The 20,036-nt window shown below is 39.8% G+C and overlaps 1 protein-coding gene across 1 annotated transcript in view; it reads right to left on the reverse strand.

The window, feature by feature from the left end:
- RUNX1T1 (RUNX1 partner transcriptional co-repressor 1) overlaps positions 1-18,450 on the reverse strand; it is a 136,447-nt gene extending 117,997 nt beyond the window's left edge. The window contains 2 exon segments of the mRNA XM_023648678.2: positions 18,243-18,267; positions 18,269-18,450. Of these exon segments, the coding sequence (XP_023504446.1) occupies positions 18,243-18,267; positions 18,269-18,364 (121 nt within the window). The 5' untranslated portion in view covers positions 18,365-18,450.
- Between the last annotated feature and the right edge of the window lie 1,586 nt (positions 18,451-20,036).

The raw sequence follows: 20,036 nt of genomic DNA on the forward strand, positions 1-20,036 counted from the left end.
ACTGAGGAAAAAATCATAGATTGATTTTTTTTTTAAGTAAATTACAAAATCAAAATATTTATCTGGTCCTTACCTTGACAATATTCAAAGTTCCCTTTTTTCCGGCAGTCACCTATTACTAAACTCAGTGCTCTCCAAGTGTTTCTTTTGACAGATATCATTCTCCACCAATCGCTCTGCTAATTTCCTCTCTCCTTTTCTGACTGGGACAGATATTATGTTCACCAGCCCAGAGATCAATCTTTTCTATTGACAACAACAAAGGGAAAAAAAACGCACATATCACAACCAGTCTGAAGTATCATACCCATCTACTTATACGATAACACAAGACCAGTTTTGTTTTGTTTTCAGAAACAGACACAAGCTCTGCTAAATTTTAGAAGAATTCAAAACAATCCCATTTTCTCAGTTCCTATAACGACATGCTCTAAGGGACTCTTAATTCTCTAATCTTCTAACTCAAAGTTGCATACACTCTGAACCCAGCAACTCCTCTTTCCTTACATTGGTTTAAAAACATATGGACATCAATACCTTAAAAGAATGTGTTAGATTTACTTATTTTGATAAAAATTTAAATAATCTGTCAGATATTATGGTTTCTTTAGAAAACATTTTTGAGACATTATATGTGTTTATTTTATGGAATTTTACATGCAAGTTAAATCCCGTTTTAAAACAAAGTGGGGTCTATATTGAAATTTAAACATTGCCATTATTAGATAAAAGAGTCTAAAACAACTGATACTAGTGACAAATAATCTATGTAATCAAGAAGTCTTAAAATATTAGTAACTTATTAGTAATTATTGATGAATCAGTTTACCAAATCAACAAACTTCTACTACTTTCTTTTTTCCTCTAAAGCAATCCAAATATTCTCATTTTCCCTGCCAGATTTGCAGCTTTAGAATTCATTCAGCCATCCCTTCTCAAACATTTATTGAGTGCCTGTTACTCACCTATTATTACTACTACCACCACTATGTACAGAAAAAGTATCACCATTTATCTTATAATATGAAATACAACCCTAGCACAATTATACGCACATAAGGTAGAAACTCAGTAAATGCCAAGGAATAAAGATTTATAAAAGCAGCCTCAAAAATTATTACTAAGGCTGTTGCTATTATTTCTTTAAGAGACCAAACTACTCCCTAGAAATTAAAATTGGTGAATATACTCTGATGTATATAAACAAGCATATTCTATTAAAAAATTTAATGCCCTTTATGTGCCACATTATAACTCTACTATCATGCAGTCGTTGGTTTTTGTTCTTTATGGTAAAATTAAATAAGCAGTGTTTAGGAAAAAATACAGTACTAGGTATTTCTTAGTTGGAAATTGCCTTGAAGTTCAGCAATGATCATTAAAGACAATCAGCCAGAACCGGAAAACATTTAGTTTACTATGAAACCTAACAATTTTATTAACAAATGATAAAGCAAAAATTTCAGTAAGAAAATGACCAAGATACATAGATACATGTACACACACATATAAATACTCAAACACGGGGGATGGGGTAGAGTGCAAGGAGGGGAGATTGGAAGTGAAGACATCTAGATATTAAATGATTATTTCTGGAAGATGGAAATATGGGTAATTTTCTACACAATTCTGTGTTTCCAATGTGTCTATACCAAGGTTAAAATATTTTATAAATAGAAGATAAACATTAGTGGGAAAAGGGAGAAAATGGATACTTTTCTTAGATTCAATCACGCTATTTTATAATATTTTGTGCTTCAGCAACCATCAACAAAAGACATTCAAGAGACTGTTAAAAGTGGATCATGCCTGTGTGGGCTACAGTTAATAGCCTCCATGGAACAAATGAAGGAGGCAAAGCACATACAAATCCCCTGGAATCTATTTCTTCCTTCTCTTAACTCTTAAATACCAGACTGATGTCTGAGTTTATTAACAAAAACGGTGTAGGGGATCTCAGTTTTGAGGACCATAAAATAGCTATAAACTATTGGATAAATTTCCTTCAAAAGACAAATTTTTCAATTATAAATGATCCCCCAATATAGAATATACTGCTTCACTTTTTAACTTCACTTGTGTCTCTTTTAATCAGAGTATTTTGAAGTGAATGGAGAATAGTTGGCAGGAAGATAGTGTTACAAAATATTTTAAATGTCCACATTTATAGATTCTTAAGTGTTAAGATGGCACACAAATACACATTCAAATAATGCACAAGGTAAACTTAAAGTCACCCCTGAGGATGTTCCCCACTCAACTATTTTATATATGAAACATTTTATCACAATCAATAGGATAACTCAGAAAAAAAAAGGAGCTAATGTTTGGATTTTTCAAAATATTGACTTTGGAGTATTATGTTTGTGCTTCATATATCCAACACATTCAACAGTCTTCCAACATAAAATAATAATAAAATGAGTAATGGTAATGAGCACTATGAAATATACATCCAGATATTTGTGATACCTATTCCACACTAAAGTCTGCAGCACATGCAAATGATAGTAAAATTTCTCTATCTTTAATAACTGCTTTGTTCAGATCCTCAGCCCCCAAATTTGTACAACCTCATTATGAGGGGAACATATACTGAGAAAAGTTTGAAAGCTAAACTCCACCAAGAGTAGAATGCCTCAAACAATTTGTAGTTCTACCAGAGTGTTATTAAAAAGGCTCAACATGTTGTATTACCATGGAAACTGTGGGAAACAGACATTCCCAAACAAATATTACTTTTTCTCAATGGTATGAAGTAATGAAAACCACATGGGTAAATCTGCAATCCGTGCAGTAGTTCAAGCTGTAGCTAATAGAAAATACAGAAAGTGAACTCTGCTATATAAAGGATTCTTGTTACAGAAATATAATGTGAAAACCAGATGCAGACAGAAAACCTTAATCACAGATGGGAATGTAATCACTGGCATACAGAATATTTTTTTGATCAATCTTAACCATATGCGCAATGTATTTATTTTCCAAGGAATGCAATAACTTGAGAGAACTTTCTATTTGAATTCAGTTAACCTCATATTTATAATGCTTTTATCTTACTCCCCCAACCCTTCAGTGTGTACACTGAGCCAAGGTTTTAAAAGGAAGAGTTGCTGGCCTTGGCAAATCATTCTTTTATCAGTTTATCTTTCAAAAATTTAATAGGATGTAAAGACTACACACATCAGAATCAACCTCAAAAGAGATCAAGTGTAGTTCCCATTACTGTGTTTCTCAGTCACTGCCAGGGATCCCTTCACTGCCTAAACACATTTCTCTAGAGAATTATGTCAACATCTGGGGCAATTCTTCCTTTTGCAAATGATATATAGTTATTCCAAAAATGAGCCTTTAAACATACCTCTTTTTTATCTATCAACCTGGATTGAATCAAATCCTAACTTTTCTCATTCCTTTCATAAAAAACATTTTATAGCATAAAGACTGCTCTTTTACACTAATAAAAACACAGTTTTTTATTCCAAGGGGAATTACCACAAAAGGAACCTGTTATATCATACCTGACTTAGAAAACACCACCTTAATAAGTGTGGTCCCTGTCCCTGGATCATAGCTTACCTTGTCAGGGCCTCCACCATCTCACTTGTGGAACAGGTCTCCTATACCCTCTGATTTGAAGTAGTCAGCCAAGCACCACGTATGCCTCACTTTAGGACTACACTCAACTTCCAACAGAAAGTAGTTGAGACATTATGTTATTTGACTGTCCCTGGTCATAGGTCACATGAACTAAACTTCAATGTCCCAGTTATACAAGCTTCCCTATGCTCCTGTGACATACATTCATGCAGATTCTCCTTCTCTCTTCCAACTACTCATGCCCTGATACATGCAGAGAAACACACAGTCCTTATTCTTGCCCTACTCTGACATTCAAGACCCTCCACGACTTGACACTAACCTACATCTTTTAGCCTTTTCTCCACTCACGCCCTTACAGGGTGCAGCTCTTCACTGGATAAACCCATGTAGACTGCATCATTTCACCTTTATGGCTTTGTCCATCAACCCTTTCCACACACTATTGGATGACCAGCTCCTTCTCAACACTCAGGCTTCATTCAAGTATAACCTCCTGAGAGATGATTTTCCCGACCACCAAAAGAATGTCTCACAACCAGCATCACTACCACCCACCAGTGTTCCCATCATTCTCTCTAACATTAGTTTTAATTGTCTTCCTTTGCATTTAACACTACGTGGAATAATCTTAGTAACATCTTCATTATGCCTCCCTTCTTCCCACCTGTAAACTGTTAAGTCTTATGAGAGCAGGGGTCTTGTCTGCTTTGCTCATTACTCTAGCCTCCATACTTAGAACTGTACTTGGCACATGTGGCCTTGACAAACCTTTCCATGACCACTCCTGGGGCCCATGGGCATTATCTCTTCTTTAAACTGTAAGAGCATTTATGATCTTTATCAGGCTGAGCAACGTGTACTTGCCAGGTATTATTCATCTGAGCCCATTCCCACCAGTATTGGACATACATAGGCCAGTATGGGAATCACCCAGGGGCTATGAGGCCAGCCCTTCCTCCCACACTGAGCAGGAGGATACCACAATTAAAAACTATAGGCTAGAGGCCGGCCCAGTGGTGTAGTGGTTAAGTTCAGCACACTCTGCTTCCGTGGCCGGCCAGGGGTTCACAGGTTTGGATCCTGGATGCAGACCAACACCACTCATTAAGCCATGCTGTGGCAGTGACCCACATACAAAATAGAGGAGGACTGCCACAGATGTTAGCTCAGGGCCAGTCTTCCTCAAGTGAAAAACGAGGAGGATTGGCAACAGATGTTAGCTAAGGGCCAATCTTTCTCACCAAAAAAAAAAAAACAAAGAACCATAGCCAAAGCCCATACAATCTTTAAGGTGTAAATGTACTCTAGTAGTTTTTGTGCATAGATTTAACTCCCAATTGAGTTTCCTCTTCTGGAAAGAGATCCCACCTTACTCTCTTTATGCCTTCCAACCCTACCCCAATGGACTATACTCATTCTGTTGCAAGGGCCACGAGGGAAGGGGCCATATTTACTTAACAGTGTTCATACCTAGTGCCCAGCCCAGTGCCTGGCTCACAGAAGGTGTTGATTCAATATAGGATGAGTGAACAAAGGAATAAATGATAACTGAATACTATCTAGTCTTTCTCCAAGTCCCTTCCTCTTACTGTGATAAAGTGTTTTAAAATCCTTCAAACATTACTTTAAAGAATAAATCAACCAGAAGGCAGGTGATCAATCCATGATTTACTTTTAGTCAGTACACACAGGATGACCAATAAGTTAATAAACTGGGCAATTTAAAATAATAAGAAGCTGTTAAATATCTCCTCTGTTACAAATATAATTTAATTTTCAACAAAATAAAATATTCTAAGATGACAGTAGCCTACCTACACTGACCACTTAGAAACCCACTGCATTCCATGCTGCTGCTCCTTATCAGCTGACCTTTCTTCCCACCCTCCCCCTACCTTAGAAACTTGCAAAACTGCAGTATTTTTTTATACTATAACCAGTAACTTTTCTAAGTGCAGTGAGAAGTCTTGATAATTTTCCAGTTAATATAATTCCCACCTGCAGTCTGTGTGGCTGGCCCTGTTCATGGGGAAAATTCCTAGGTGGTGGGATTTGAAGACTTCCAGGAGAGCAGTAGTGAGCCCTGGAACAGAAAAGGCTGAGAGTGAGGAAATCTAGGTTCAGACCTTGCCCCCGTCACTCGTGCAGCGTGACCTCAGGCAAGAGAAGAAACCTCTAGGAGCGATTTACAAATGAGCTCACTCCCAGGTGAGTATTACACACAATATGCGAACTTCACTCCGTAAAGACCTCCAGTATACCTCCTCTCCACACATATCTGTCTGAAATTATTCAGTCACCTGCATTAAGGAACTGAAGACTGGCCTTCTGAAATCAGCTCTTCAAATGGAAAAGTGACCTGGAAGGAATAACAGTGAGACTCTTCACCCTTTTCTGCATTCTGAGTTACAGAATCTTAGGGTGAGATGGACCTGTCATACTATCCAGTACCATCCCTAGTTTTAAGGCTAATTCATCAGGCAGCAGAGCAGTTGGAATCCCACACAATGTCATAAAAGACAAGACTGGGTGGAGATGGAGAGGGGGAGAGGAGTACTGGAGAGGAAGTACTCAGCCTGGGGAACTGCCCAGAAAACAGAACCAGGCAACCAAAGGAGGGAAGTGAGCCCTTTCCTATACCTAAGAGATAATCTGGGGGCATCTGGGAGAAGGGAAGCTGGAAGCCACTAAAATTCTTTTAGCCTTGCTGGTCCCTGATCAAAGGGACAGTTCCAGCTCATAGATATGTCCACACACACAATATTTTCCTTACAATTTCAGGGACCTCATCCTTTACCAAAAGCACATCAGCAAACTTCAGGGTAAAAAAAAATGAAACAGGTTGAGATATACATTTATGAATATGCAAGTGACTTGACCACTTCACAGTTTGCCTAGAGCTGACCTGAATGGGGGTGTTTTTTTAGTTGGTGAAACTTACAAGCCAAAATATGGTGTACATATTTGTGCAATAAATTGTACATTCCATGATAAGAGGACACAATGAAAGGGGACAAAGGTGGAAAGAGATTAGGAAAGAAATAACATGTTGTTGGAAGCAAAGATTTCACTTTGGTCTTAGCAAAGATATTTCAGGACACTATTAAGTAAATAACTTGAGTTCAAGGCCTGAGCTTCCAACAAATATTTATAACATACCAAAAAGTACCCTAACTGTTCCAGACTCCTACCTTCAAGGAGCCTATAAACCAGCAGAAAAGTCTGAATCACATAGATGGCAGCAAAAAACTGGATGTGATAATTCTATCTTTGAGGAAGAGACGTCATGAAGGCTTCAGAGAATAACGTTTCATTAGAAACTTAGGAGAGGACACAGTGCATTCCCTGCAGAAATAAGTCTTAGAATTAAGGCTGGGGTGAGAAAGGTCTAGCAAATCAGGGGTGTTGTCTGTCTTGAACATCTCTATGTGCCCAGGCATCAAACAGGCCCAGACTCTCCATTAAGTACTTGTTGATGGAGGTGACTGAGAAGGAACAGCCAGAGAAAGGAGAGGATTCTTCTAGAAGAGGGGCTTCTAGAAGAGAGTGAACAGTTTCAGGGTCCTTAAGTGAGACGCTAAGAATAAGCAAGGCTTTACTGAAGGTTATGCTTCACACATATTACTTCCTGTAATTCTCATGACAAGCTTATGAGGTCATGCCACTATCATCCAGATGAGAATTATTTCCAGATGAAGAGGGGGTGCAAAAGGAGATTCAACAAGTGGTAAAGCACTTGGGAGTTGGGACTCTTCCCCACTCCACTGACTGCCTTCTGCCAAAGAAAGGAGCACCTCTTTCCCCCAGAAGGACAGAATTCCAGAACCAGTCAATCCCAGGCTCATGCTGCAGTCTCTAACTTTACAATGAGTGAAACAGGAAAGAGATTTGCAAACTCAGAGTACCAAGGGACACACAGCAAAAAGTCTTCCAACCATCAATGCCTGGGCCCCACTTTCTTCCCCTAAGGTAACCACTATTGTCAACACTTATAGATACAATTTTCACAAATAGAATTTTATGCACTTTTTGTACAAACGTAGCATACAGTATACACTGTTCTGCTCTATGCTTTTTTCATTTAACAATCTCGCTCAAGAATGATTCCATATCAACACATATAAATTGGGTCTCATTCTTTTAAAAATTCTAGATTGATTTTTTTATGCTGACGTTCTTTTTTCGACTGCCCATGATTAATTTTTATCAAGCACAAGTGACAACAGAGGAAAAAAAGGTCTTAAAAAATTCAATTCTGACGGATTTTACAACAAAACTGCCAACTCCAAATTCAGTTAAAGTTCAAAGAGTAAAAAGAATTGCCAGCATGTTTTCAAATTAAATGATACTGGATAAAACAAAGTGAAAGATCTTGAAATAATATAACCTGATGAACCATATCCTAAAAGTCCTCATACAGGTACGTTTTGTTTCTTCCAATAACTAATCTCTGTTAATAGGAGAGATAATTAACAGCAAGCAATTTAATCCTAAGGATTCAATACTGCCCTTTAACATATAAAAGGAATTCCTTTACTTTTCCAATATGAAGTCTCCATTTCAAAACAAAAAAAAATGGTCCTGCAAATGACAGTATTTCCTTTACTATCTGCTGATTGTAAAATTTGTAAAGACAAGTTTCTATTAAACTCAGTAGAATTTTAATACATTTTTGTTAATTTAAGGTATATTTGGAAAATATCGCAATGCTTGAGGTACTGAATGAACGAATGTGGGGTTCAAAGGTCCCCGGAAATAGCTCTCTGCTCCCCTCCCCCAAAGAGTACTAAGCCCCGAGCCTGGGATGCACTGCTTTGGAAGCACTGCCTCCGCTCTTTCATGAACTCCTTGACTCCTTACTCTCTGGGCCTTGCCTTCTCTCCTCTACATGACGTTAGAAGTGAAAGAAGTTTTATAAATTATCCTGCAAACAAAAGTCCAGTGTTTGAATCTGTGAAACAGTTAGGCTGTTCTGTTGGAAAGTTAAGGGTCCAGACCCAGCCCAGCTGACCACTCTGTATTCTTCCACGTGGCCTGAAGTATCGGCAAAAAGAAGGGAAACTCAGAACAGTTTGAAATTCACACAAGGGGTCAAGGCACATAAGGAAGCCAAGTCCTAGAGAGATCAGTAATAAATCCTCCATGCAACTACCACTCTTTAAGGAAGACCTACCATTTGACAGCCCTCTCACCAGTTCCCAAAAGTAGCTGGACCACAAGAATCCCTGGGCCAGGGATACACAAATGGGTTGTGAGCCTCCTTTCTGGAGGCTGTGACTCTGAGTCACATGAGCCCCTGTAAGACTATGAGGGTAGGGGAGCTGCCTCTTAAACGTCCAAGGTGATTCTCAAATTCTGACAAGCTAAGGGCACTGCACCCCTAATCTGGGTGGTCAACTCTTTCCCTTCTCTAAATCCACCCCTATATATCCAAGTTCTAATTATTTTTCCTTTGCAATACCTCTTACCTCTGCCTCCACCTTCTTGTCCCACAAAACCAATTCTGGTCATCCTTCTGCAGTACCTAATATCTAAACTGCTCGACAAGGTTCCGACCTGCCCCAGCCTTCAGTTTTTCCCCCATTACAGTCCATCTGACCCACTGCAATCAGACCAACTCTTCAGAAAGACGACTTTAATTGGATCCATGGTTTCCTCTTGCCTGGCACGTTTTTTTTGTTTTAACTTTGGTTTTATTAAGATCTATTTTACCATGGCATCCTTTGTTCTACAGAAGTCCAACTAGAAATCTGATATTTAAAGCCATCTGTTGTAAAAGCAGAACTGTTCTGGTTTTATAGTGCTAAGAGGATGAATGAAAGGGCCTGAACCAAATCTGGGCACCCTATGTGCTGCTTCCCAACCCTCCATGCCACCTCCCAGCCCTGAAGAGCCCACAGGACACAGTTTTTAAAACTTCTCACTTAGAAGAAAAAGCTTAAATCAAAATGTTTGAGGGGCCGGCCCCATGGCCAAGTGGTTAAGTTCTCCCACTCCGCTTTGGCGGCCCAGGGTTTCACTGGTTCAGATCCTGGGCGTGCACATGGCACCACTCATTGGGCCATGCTGAGGCGGCGTCCCACATGCCACAACTGGAAGATCTCACAACTAAAAAACATATGCAACTATGTACTGGGGGGATGTGGGGAGAAAAAGCAGAAAAATAAATAAATAAATAGATTGGTAATAGATGTTAGCTCAGGTGCCAATCTTAAAAAAAAAAAAAAGCTTCATATTCAAGACATTCATAATGTTTTGCTTATCTCCCAATAATCATCCAAGGGTCGGCTGCCACATTAATTTATTCTCTCTCCACCCTACCCCACCACTCATCCAAAGGTCTTTTCCACATCCAGGTTTCTGCACTCCCCATTCCTACTTTATAACTGCCTACAAGCCCATCATGATAACTTTGCCTTGATAAATCCTACCTGTCTCAAGACAAGCTTCAACTCCAACTCACTCTCACCTCCAAAATCTTTTCTCCTGTACTATTTAACTGGTAAGTAATCAAGCCTCACCATCTTTCACAGCTATTTAATTTGGCCTGAGTAGGTTTATCATTGAGTGGGAACTGAGCCTACTACCTGCTGTGTGTCTCCATCTAATACACTGCTTTACACATAGAAGGCATTCATTAAGTATTTATTAATTTACTTCAGATTTACAACCAAAAGTAAAAGTTTTAATTTTCTTTCAGATGCTCTAAAAAGGTATCATTACCAGGGCTACCCAAAGACCATATGCCTTTCTTTAAAAATAGTCAAATTACATTTAATGCGTTGCTCATTTTATTGCTCTTCATTTATATTTTCCTCTGATATGTTATACCTGCTCCCTCCAGCCAACTCAAAGCTTGAATTGGACCAGTCAATGGAGACTGATCACATTTACTTTCCATGTAGACCTGAGCTGACCTACCTACCCTTATTTAAACAAAAGGCTGTGAATTCACTGTCCACATTTGTATTCCGTCAGAGTTCAAATGTGGATCTCATTTCTAAACAAATCTAGCTATCAATGAAAATGAAAATGTGTGACAGGTGGGCAAAGGGGTTGGAGAGTAAAGAATACTTGTCTGACACATGATAAAAGTTACAGAATCCTAACAGTCACTTAAAAAGAACACTTTCACAGGAAAGAAGGATTACTATGTCAGTCTGATAAACACCACAGTTCCAATCCCAATATCATCTGCTGTTCTTCCCAGCTGTGTTTGCTCATCACTGTGTACATAACATATGCATAGATTCAGAAAATAAACTAGCAGTCTTTCATGACCTGTTTTACAGCTCACATCTTCCTATATCTTAGGTTACGGAAAGAAGTATAGTACATCTAGTTTTAACTAAATAGAACAACCAACTTCCTAAGACTTTGTATTTAAAGCACAACTTGCACCATGCTTACAATGTCCACTGGGGGATGACTTCCTAATTTCTGACATTCCACTTGCCAAATCAGATGTGCATTTGAAATGAATTCTGTGATGCCACTGTGCTAGTTCCCTGGCACAACCCTGTGCCATCATTTACAGGTACCATTATCTATCCACGTTCCTAATACCTCTCTGATCTGTCACCAGGTGCACTCCCCACAAAGCTCAACAGAAAGGACGTCCCAAATACTCTTTATAATAGCATCTCACAGCTAGTTTTCTCTACTAGTGCCCTAATAGACCTGGCCACATCTACTTCATCACTGCTCTGGCAACTTTTCCTCTCATATTAGTGTCCACCTAGCTCTTGAGCTTTAGACAAACTGCCATTACCTCTCATGGTAATATTTTCTCAGTTATTTCTCTGATGTAATATTCAATCCAGTCAAGTCAGGTATCAACTAAGAGCTTAATGCACACGTAATTTTAAGACATTCTCCTTTGTGGTGAAGAACTTGCATGTGACCTCCCACTAAACTTTGAATGCCTATGCAAAAACTTTCTACCACCTATAAAGCAACACTGATTCCAGTGGCTTCCATTTCTAATGACAGATGAAAATAACATAACTTCCAAGTCCTGCCAATCACAGATATTCCTAGTAAACTGTAGAAGTTTCCACTGCCATCCTGGTTGATGACAAAGTGCTCATCTTGATCAAATCAGAAGTATAAGAATGCAATAGCTCCTAAGTTCCAAAGAAATCCAGCCTGGGTTCATTATTAACAATTCACAAATTAGGATCAAACTTCTAATAATGTCTATATTTTTTATAAACTAAAAGAAGACAAAATCAAAGTGTTATTGATAATAATTAGGTTGTTACTCTTTTTAGAAGTAATAGACTGTTTATTCAGACAATACACTAAGAGAATTTTTCATTCTTTCTTACTTAAGATCTGATTCCTAGCCAAAGGATAATGTGCCCTGTTCATTTAAATAAACTGTTACTTAGCAGGCTCTCTCCAAAAAATGGTTTAAAGAGGTCATTTTCTAAATTTCCCAAGTGACTTAGGTCCAAACGTTGAGACTGTGGAGTAAGGAGAACGCCTGGTAAGCACGACCAATCACCACCAGGCCTTAGCCTCGAGACCTCACTTCTGCCCCGGGCAACAAGTTCATCTTGTCCAGCAACTATGACAGCAAAGCATAAAGGCTATTTTCCGTAAGCAAAATCTAACATCTTTCATTTCTTGTCACCGGAGAAGCAGATTCTCCTCTCCATCATTCGCCTCTGAAAAAGGCAGAGTAACAACTAAAATTTTAGACAATCATCTAAGGTCTAGGATGGCTATGGAAAAAATGGCTCTCTCTTCCCAATGCCACTTCTTTACAATGGAGAACAGTGGGAAGATGATTCTGTTCTACACCGATTCCATTTCCCAGCTATATAGAAATTAGTAGTGCCCCGCAATTCAGAATTAAAAATATGAAGTTTTTTTTCACCCTCCTAACCATGGGAAATTCCTGAAAGCCTAACTCCAGTATTATATATAGACTCATATATGTGAGAATTGAGAAGACTAAAAATCACTGAGTATATCCTTCATTTTACCCCCAAAGAATTCACCTGAGGGTGGGAATGCATTCCAAGCCACCCAGCGACTGAACTGGAAAGGGAACCCCAGTTTACCTACTAGTCAGGGACAGGAACACACACCAGGGCCTTTTTTTTTTTCCCCCAAAGATTGGCACCTGAGCTAAGAGCTGTTGCCAATCCTTTTTTTTCTTCTCCCCAACTCCCCCAGTACATAGTTGTATATTCTAGTTGTAGGTCCTTCTGGTTGTGCTATGTGGGACGCCACCTCAGCATGGCCTGACGAGCGGTGCCATGTCTGTGCCCAGGATCTGAACCCGCGAAACCCTGGGCCGCGGAAACAGAGCACACAAACTTAACCACTCGGCCACGGAGCTGATCCCCCAGGGCCTTCTTTTTATAATACAGAGAGTGCTTTACACTACATAACTACACTTACCAACTCAAGAGGGTGCAGAATCCCTCTCCTCTTAATAAGTGACCAGGAAATTGGACTTGGCCAACTGGGAGACACTGAGATCAAGATATGGAGTGACCGACTGGGATGGGACAAGCCTCAGGAGCTAGGGACACTGAACAGAAGACAGCTCCAGAGTGCTGAGTGAGATCAATAAAGGGAACAGACTGATTCCTCATGGCTTCAGTGTACTGTAGGAAGGTGGCATTCTTTTTTTTTTTCCCCTAAAGATTAGTCCTGAGCTAACATCTATTGCCAATCGTTTTTCTTCTCCCCAAAGCCCCCTAGTACATAGTTGTATATTCAAGTTGTAGGTCCTTCTAGTTCTGCTGTGTGGGACGCCTCCTCAGCTTGGCTTGATGAGCTGTGTTAGGTCTGCACCCAGGATCCAAACTGGCGAAACTCTGAGCTGCCAAAGCAGAGTGTGTGAACTTAATCACTCAGCCCCAGAAAGGTGGTATTCTGATGAGGGAACAGGATTTAGTAATGAAGAAGCTCAGATTAGGAGGTACTGAGGCACACAGACTGGCATATACACTTGGGCATATCCAAGGATAGTAAGCTAGTAGCCAACTCTGATTCCTAGGTTGGGAGCAAGGGCATAAGTAAAGAAACAGTGGATGCATAGATCACAGCAGCTGAGAAGAATATTAAGCCAGGTATTCAGAAAATAAGGCTCTAATTATTAGAACTAGGGAACAAAGTAGATAATTAATTTTGGGAGCACAAAGAAACCTCAGTTTTCCATATTGGGTCAAAAGGTCAAGGAGGAGTCTTGGAGTGTCGGGCTGGAGCTCTTTGAAATGAGCAAAGTGAAATGCTGGTTAATCATTTACTTAAAATCAGTGATGACAATGTATCTGAAAGTTAACTCCAGGTTCATAGTAGGCCTCTAATATTTGTCAGTTCCTCTCCTCTCTCCCAACACAAACAACTAGGTGGCAGCCCTTGAAAGCCCTGAGTACACTCAGAAGTAGCCTATGCCCCAAGCGTTAAAAGATTAATCAGTCTAAGTCAATCCCATTCCCTAAAGCACTGAGAGGTGCTCAGATTGCTGAACACAGGAAAACTTCACACCTCTGCCCCTCCGAATTCAGCAAAGTCTATATTCCAAAAGCCTTATTCACCCAAATACTGATTTGCCTTAGAAATCTTGACCAAAACGAAAGCTACAAAAACAAAAGCCTGCCTCATTCCTTCATAAATTACATTATACAAGTAATCTCAATTAGAGTCATCCAAGCAGGGGATTTTAAAAAGTAGGTCTCTTAGCGTCGGTGAAAATGTTAGTGGTTCTAAGCAGCATCGATGATTTTAAACTTTTTCGAAGAGGAGGATCTCATACCTTAAAACCTCAACTGTGGGGCATTAGTTTATCCGTGGTTCTGATGTAAAAGCCTGGACATCACTTCATAAAGTATGAACATTTTGAAAAGAGTAGTAAGAAGCTCTCCCCTGCTGATGCCACACAAAGGCACTGAGGCTTCAACAATGAATGTGGCTTCAGCACAAAAACAACTCATTAGAATATCACATACACGTGAGGAGATTGTGTCTGTAAAATAAACTTTCTTATGCTGATATGTGATTCAGCATCATTTCTTGAGAGTGGCCAAGTGCTTGGTGCTGGACTAAGGAATATACCTACATGGCTGCCCAGGTCTCTAAAGACAAGCCAGCACAGCATGCCACAGTTTGGCTTCAAATTGGAAACTACGCTCCTTAAAAGCATTATTCTTTGGTTGGTTACATACATGTAATCACAAGTACACACATTCAACACTGTTATTCAAACTAACCTCTTCTTTTGTGTTGAGTGTCAGAAGAAACACTGCATTGTTAATATCCAACACGCTAATGTGTCACAATGTCTGCCTTCCCCTCAAACCATTCTGGAGATTTATCTGGGTTTATCTGTGAAGACTATATCTGACAATTCAAGTGTGAAGCCACAAACTACACAGCCTCTAATTGATCCTAAGCAGTGATCACGTCTCACCCTGGACAAATCACTATAGCCACAAGTCAACCCAACCGCAATTGTGGACAGAGCCAATACTGAACCTGATCCAAATTTCATCAGTCTTTCTTCTACCTTAATTCTCTATGCCCAGTTTTACACAGATAGTATTGCCATTCATTTTCTTATTATAGGGATGATGTATTATTTCTATTATGATTATTTAAGGTGTGTTAGAGTTTTCTTCTTAATTAATACTGGATGATTTAAAAAGAACGTGTCTTTCCTAGAAATGTCACCAGTAAAATGCATCCAATTTTTCTCTAATGTGGTGCTTTCCCTGTCCATAAAACTTATTTGATTAGCAGCACTATAGAAGCTAAAGCTTTTGTATGCAGGCACTCAAGCATAATTTAATCATTTTATTTAAGCATGAAAAAAATTATTCTGAAAGCCTGTTAGGTAAAATATCCCTGATTAGTTTAAACTTACATTTGCAGGTATATTAAAGGTGAAATAAATCACAAAATGCTCAGTATGCAATGGAATAGTGTTAATTTTACTATAGTCTGCAGTAAGTTAAAAATTGTAGTATTAGAGAAGGTAAGGAATAACTATCTTATTTTAAATAACTGTATTTAAACAGGTTATTTTAAAACAAATTTTGTTCTGTGCGAACCCTTTTTATATTACCAGGATTTTCACCTATGGAAACCTCTTTCATAGTCAAACAAGATGAGGTCCTAATTGCATAATACCATTTATCTGCTGAGGATAAAAGTGCCAACAAATGAAAATGCACATTAGGCAAGAGATTGTCAGAACAGAAAATTGTCTTTTTTTGTTTTTTGTTTTTTTGTTTTTAAATAACCCACTCACATTAACAAAAGACTGCAGTAGCTTCCAAATTATAGGTTGTTATTTTTAGTGGAAGTAGTTCAATATTCATATTGGAGCAGATGTAGCAGTTTAACAAAACAGCTCTTCAAATCCTGCACAAATTGAAAACAGGAAAACTGATTGCATTTTCTCTTATCACTTTCCTCTTCTGAATTGACACTTTTGGCCTTCTGAAAATTTACACATGGCTTTCATCTCAACAGCACCTGCTGATCAAATAGAAACTTAACATTTTCATGAAAATGGTATAAAGGACTAGTTTTGTTCTAAACACTGTAAAGGGCATCAGTTGCCTACTTTATGGCACCAATTGCTATGTGCCAGACATATTCATAATAGTTGCATATTTTCATTAAACTTTTAAAAATATGCTAAGTCCCTTCTGATTTTCTCCATCTTCACTTTTTGTATGATTCAAATTTCTTTGACTCATTGTCTGCCTAATACTTAGTTTTATTATGCAAAATGTGTAAAAGGGCGGAGGACACCAAGAAGATAACAAATACTTAGTATTTTCTCTGCTTCTGCTTGGAATGCACATATATTTATCTTTACGTATTATGTCTATGCATGTACAAAAATACATACATCCCATTTTCATATTCCACCCACCAAAAGAAAACAAGAAACAAAAATTCAAAGTCAGGCCCTGTTTTGGAAGGGGCCTTACACATTCTTTTATTAGATACACATTTAGCAGGTGCTTGGATGTTGAGTACCCTAGACTGGGGAAGAACGGATGTCACCCAAGCACAAGCTGATAAGCAACCACTCACTATAAATACCTCCGGAGAAAGTAAAGGTAAATCTTGAAAATGGGTATTCTTACATGTAAATATACATGATTGGTAGCTGGCTGCTTCTCAGATTTTTTAAGAAAAGTGCTCCACATATTTCTCACATCCAATTCCGGGTAAAATTAAAGATGCTCCTAAGACATGCTACCTGTCAGTTCTTAGCCAAAAGAGCTCTACCCCTTCTGAAGGATTCCAGGCTGTCCATTCCCATTCTGTCTGGGTAATAAGGTAACCTGAGGCAGAAATGACACACAGTAATGTATGTGTCACTCTGGCCAGTTGATCTGTGAATTTCAGTGTTTCATCATGCTCACTGAGGCAACAGTAAACCTGAAATGTCAATATGTTCAGTCAATGGAAGTGAAATAATGGGACTCTATTGTCTTACCCCATCGATCTGCCGCTGTCAACAAGGAAACATGCCCCCCTGGTTTTAAACAAATTTTAATTAGGCTTTTAGTTACTGGATCATATTTACCTATGAAAATACCTATCTTGACAATATGTAGGAGGCAAAACAATCATTTTTTCCACTTATATCCCTCTTAAGAACCTTCCAAAGTTGACGCTATTTTTTGAAATACACTCATGAGTCAATAAAACATTTTTTTATTCTTTTTTTAAACCAACTCCAAGGAAAAAATTCCATGGCTCAAATCCAAAATACAAATCCACCTAACAGCCTGGGGAGTGATGTTTTTTCTCTAGACCCAGTTGAAACCACACTATAAAATCAACTAATTCCATATTAAAAGTAGGCTTCATTTGTTCTTCTCAGTCATTCAAGTACCACCATTAGCATCAATTCATCACCCATTCAAAACAAGTCACACAAAATCAAACATGAATGATCAATTCCAAAAGCCTCTACCCTTTTTGCTCAGTTTATCAATCCTCAACACAGGGGTAATGAAACTCCTGTTAAAAGAAATGTGATGGTGCTAAGAAGGGCAGGGGATGCTAATAAGAGGCAATAAGACATGTAAGTCATTCAAATTTTGCCTAAGTTTTATAGCCCATCCTTGCACCAGAAGAGAGACGGTCTTACCTTAAAATAAAAACAAAAATGAACCAATCAAGTTTTTAAGCAGCTTTTTCTCTCCCTCTTCATTTAAAGGCTTCAGCGTCCAGTCAATAAATAATCTATTGTTCCCCCTTTATTGAGTCTCTTTAAACCTATTCAGACTGGCAAAACTAAACCCAATTAAAGATAAGGCCCTCCAGTAATCTCACCTCGGTAAGTCCTGTCTGGATAGCAGAGGTGATGGGAGATAGCGGCCAGGCCAGGACTGATGCCTCCTCCTCACCCCACACAACAAAAGGTAGATTTCGCTTTCTCCCTCTGCTAATCTTTAAATGTAAATTCTCTCCGCCAGCTAAGAGGAGCGACAGATAACATGTTACATCTTCACTTCTCCTGGTCTTATCGACTTCTGAATCATTTGGAAAGGGAGAGAGGGAAAGAGAAAAGCAGCCTCCTCACGCTCTCCCTCTGTTCCCTCCCCCTCCTTCCTGCCTGCTCGCCTCCCCTCCCTGTTCACGGAGATTACCTTCTGGCAAAGGAGCGCAGGAGAGGCGGCCGCAGCAGAGGCGGCACCCAGACCGAGGCTTTGTATTCATTAAACACACATCGGAGCTTATCAGAAGTAAAAGGCTTGTCAGGATGGCACATTGTGTGTGAGTGAGTGTGTGAGCGCAGGAGGGAGAGGAGAGAAGCCAACGTGCATCAGGGTGATTACAATATCAGCAGGGCCCAGATGGAGGCAGGAAAATAAACAGAGGGTGCGTGTGAGACAGAGCGGGAGAGGGAGGAAAAGTGGGGCAGAGGGAGGAAGAGAGAGAGGGAAGAGACAGAGGCTGGAGGGAAGAAACCGAAAACGGATGGAGGGGGTGGGGGCTCAGGCCCTAGGATGGGGGTGGCAACTGGCAACGAGGTACCCCAAGGCTGGCTGAGGGTGAGGTAGGGCTGGGGATCGCCTGCATTCCCAAATCTGCCCGTACTCCAAGAAAAACGAGTAATCTAGACTAGTAAACTGTATTTCCCTGCTCCAAGGCTAGACTGTGAACATTCTGGAGGTCCTGTCAAGGTCGGGGGTGGCAGGGTGGGGGCAGGATCAAGAGCTCTTCTTTGGCAAAGCATAACAATGAGACATTCACTATCTCACCTCCATCCTAACAGCCACAATTTGCAAAACAAACCTAGTTGAGTCCTCACAGCAGTTACACAGCCTTCCAGACCAACCTCAAGTGGAAGTTCTTGTTCCTTTCTTTGCTGACCCCAGTATCTAAATTCCACCCCCACCCAAAATCACACATACAGAGATAGACACAGGCAGATATAAAATATCTCCCATCGCTGGGCTTTAATGCATCCCTGAAGAAGACTTGTGCAGCCAGCATCACTGTGATAAGAATCACTCGTGATTGGTAGCTACAGGTGACTCAAACACCTGCTCCACCTCCAGAAATTATGTTGGAGGAGGGGGTTCCTTATGTGTACATCTGAGAGCCTATTTTGGAGGTGGGAATTTGAAATTGAGGCAATCAATCTTAGCTTGAGCTGCTGCCTCACAGCTCTTCACCCACTCAGGGCCTGAGAATCAATCAGAGAACAAGCAGGGGCTAATGCTTGTCCGTCAGACCAGAGTTCATCCTCCACCCCATCAGAGTCAGGAGGGAGATACACCTGAGTAGTCCCATGGGGACCCCTTTTCACTTTTAAACGCACCCATCAGACAATCTGAACGTCTGATCAGGTCCTTAATGGAATGCAGAGAATGCAGCAAAGAAGGTTATTTTCTTGGGGGGAGGGGGAGCATTCAGTTGTGCTGTATTTCAAGGCACTGAAGCTTGGTTAAGAAGCTCTCACTGCAGTATGAAGAGTGAGTTGAGAATGGAGTAGCCAAGAAGCTGCATAATTGTTCATGACATACATTGCAGCCCCAGCTGCAGTGAAACTTCCAGGTATAAAATAGTTTATGCATGGGGTTTCAATATAAAGGGACAATATGGTAGGGAGGAGGGGAGTAAGGCTAGTGAGTAGAGAAAATCATGGAAGAGCAAGAGAGCTGGCAACGGCCTCCTAGAGGAGACAAATTTGAAGAAGCCCTTCAGAAAATGAGGAGAGGCATTGTTTAATCAATCACTCCCCTCCAAAACACTTAGCCAAAAATGGTTTTATATATAGCAGATACTCCTACCACCACCTGCCCATGCTCCCACCCCAAGAAAAAAATTAAGGGAAATTTCATAGGTAAAGCAAAGTGAAAAAAGCTGGGTATAGGTGCGGGAAGGGAATGTGTGAAAAATCTTGTCATGCAATGAATGTCAGATAAAAAGGGGTC

This window comes from Equus caballus, chromosome 9, assembly GCF_041296265.1.
Source record: "Equus caballus isolate H_3958 breed thoroughbred chromosome 9, TB-T2T, whole genome shotgun sequence".
Taxonomy (NCBI): Eukaryota; Metazoa; Chordata; class Mammalia; order Perissodactyla; family Equidae; genus Equus; species Equus caballus.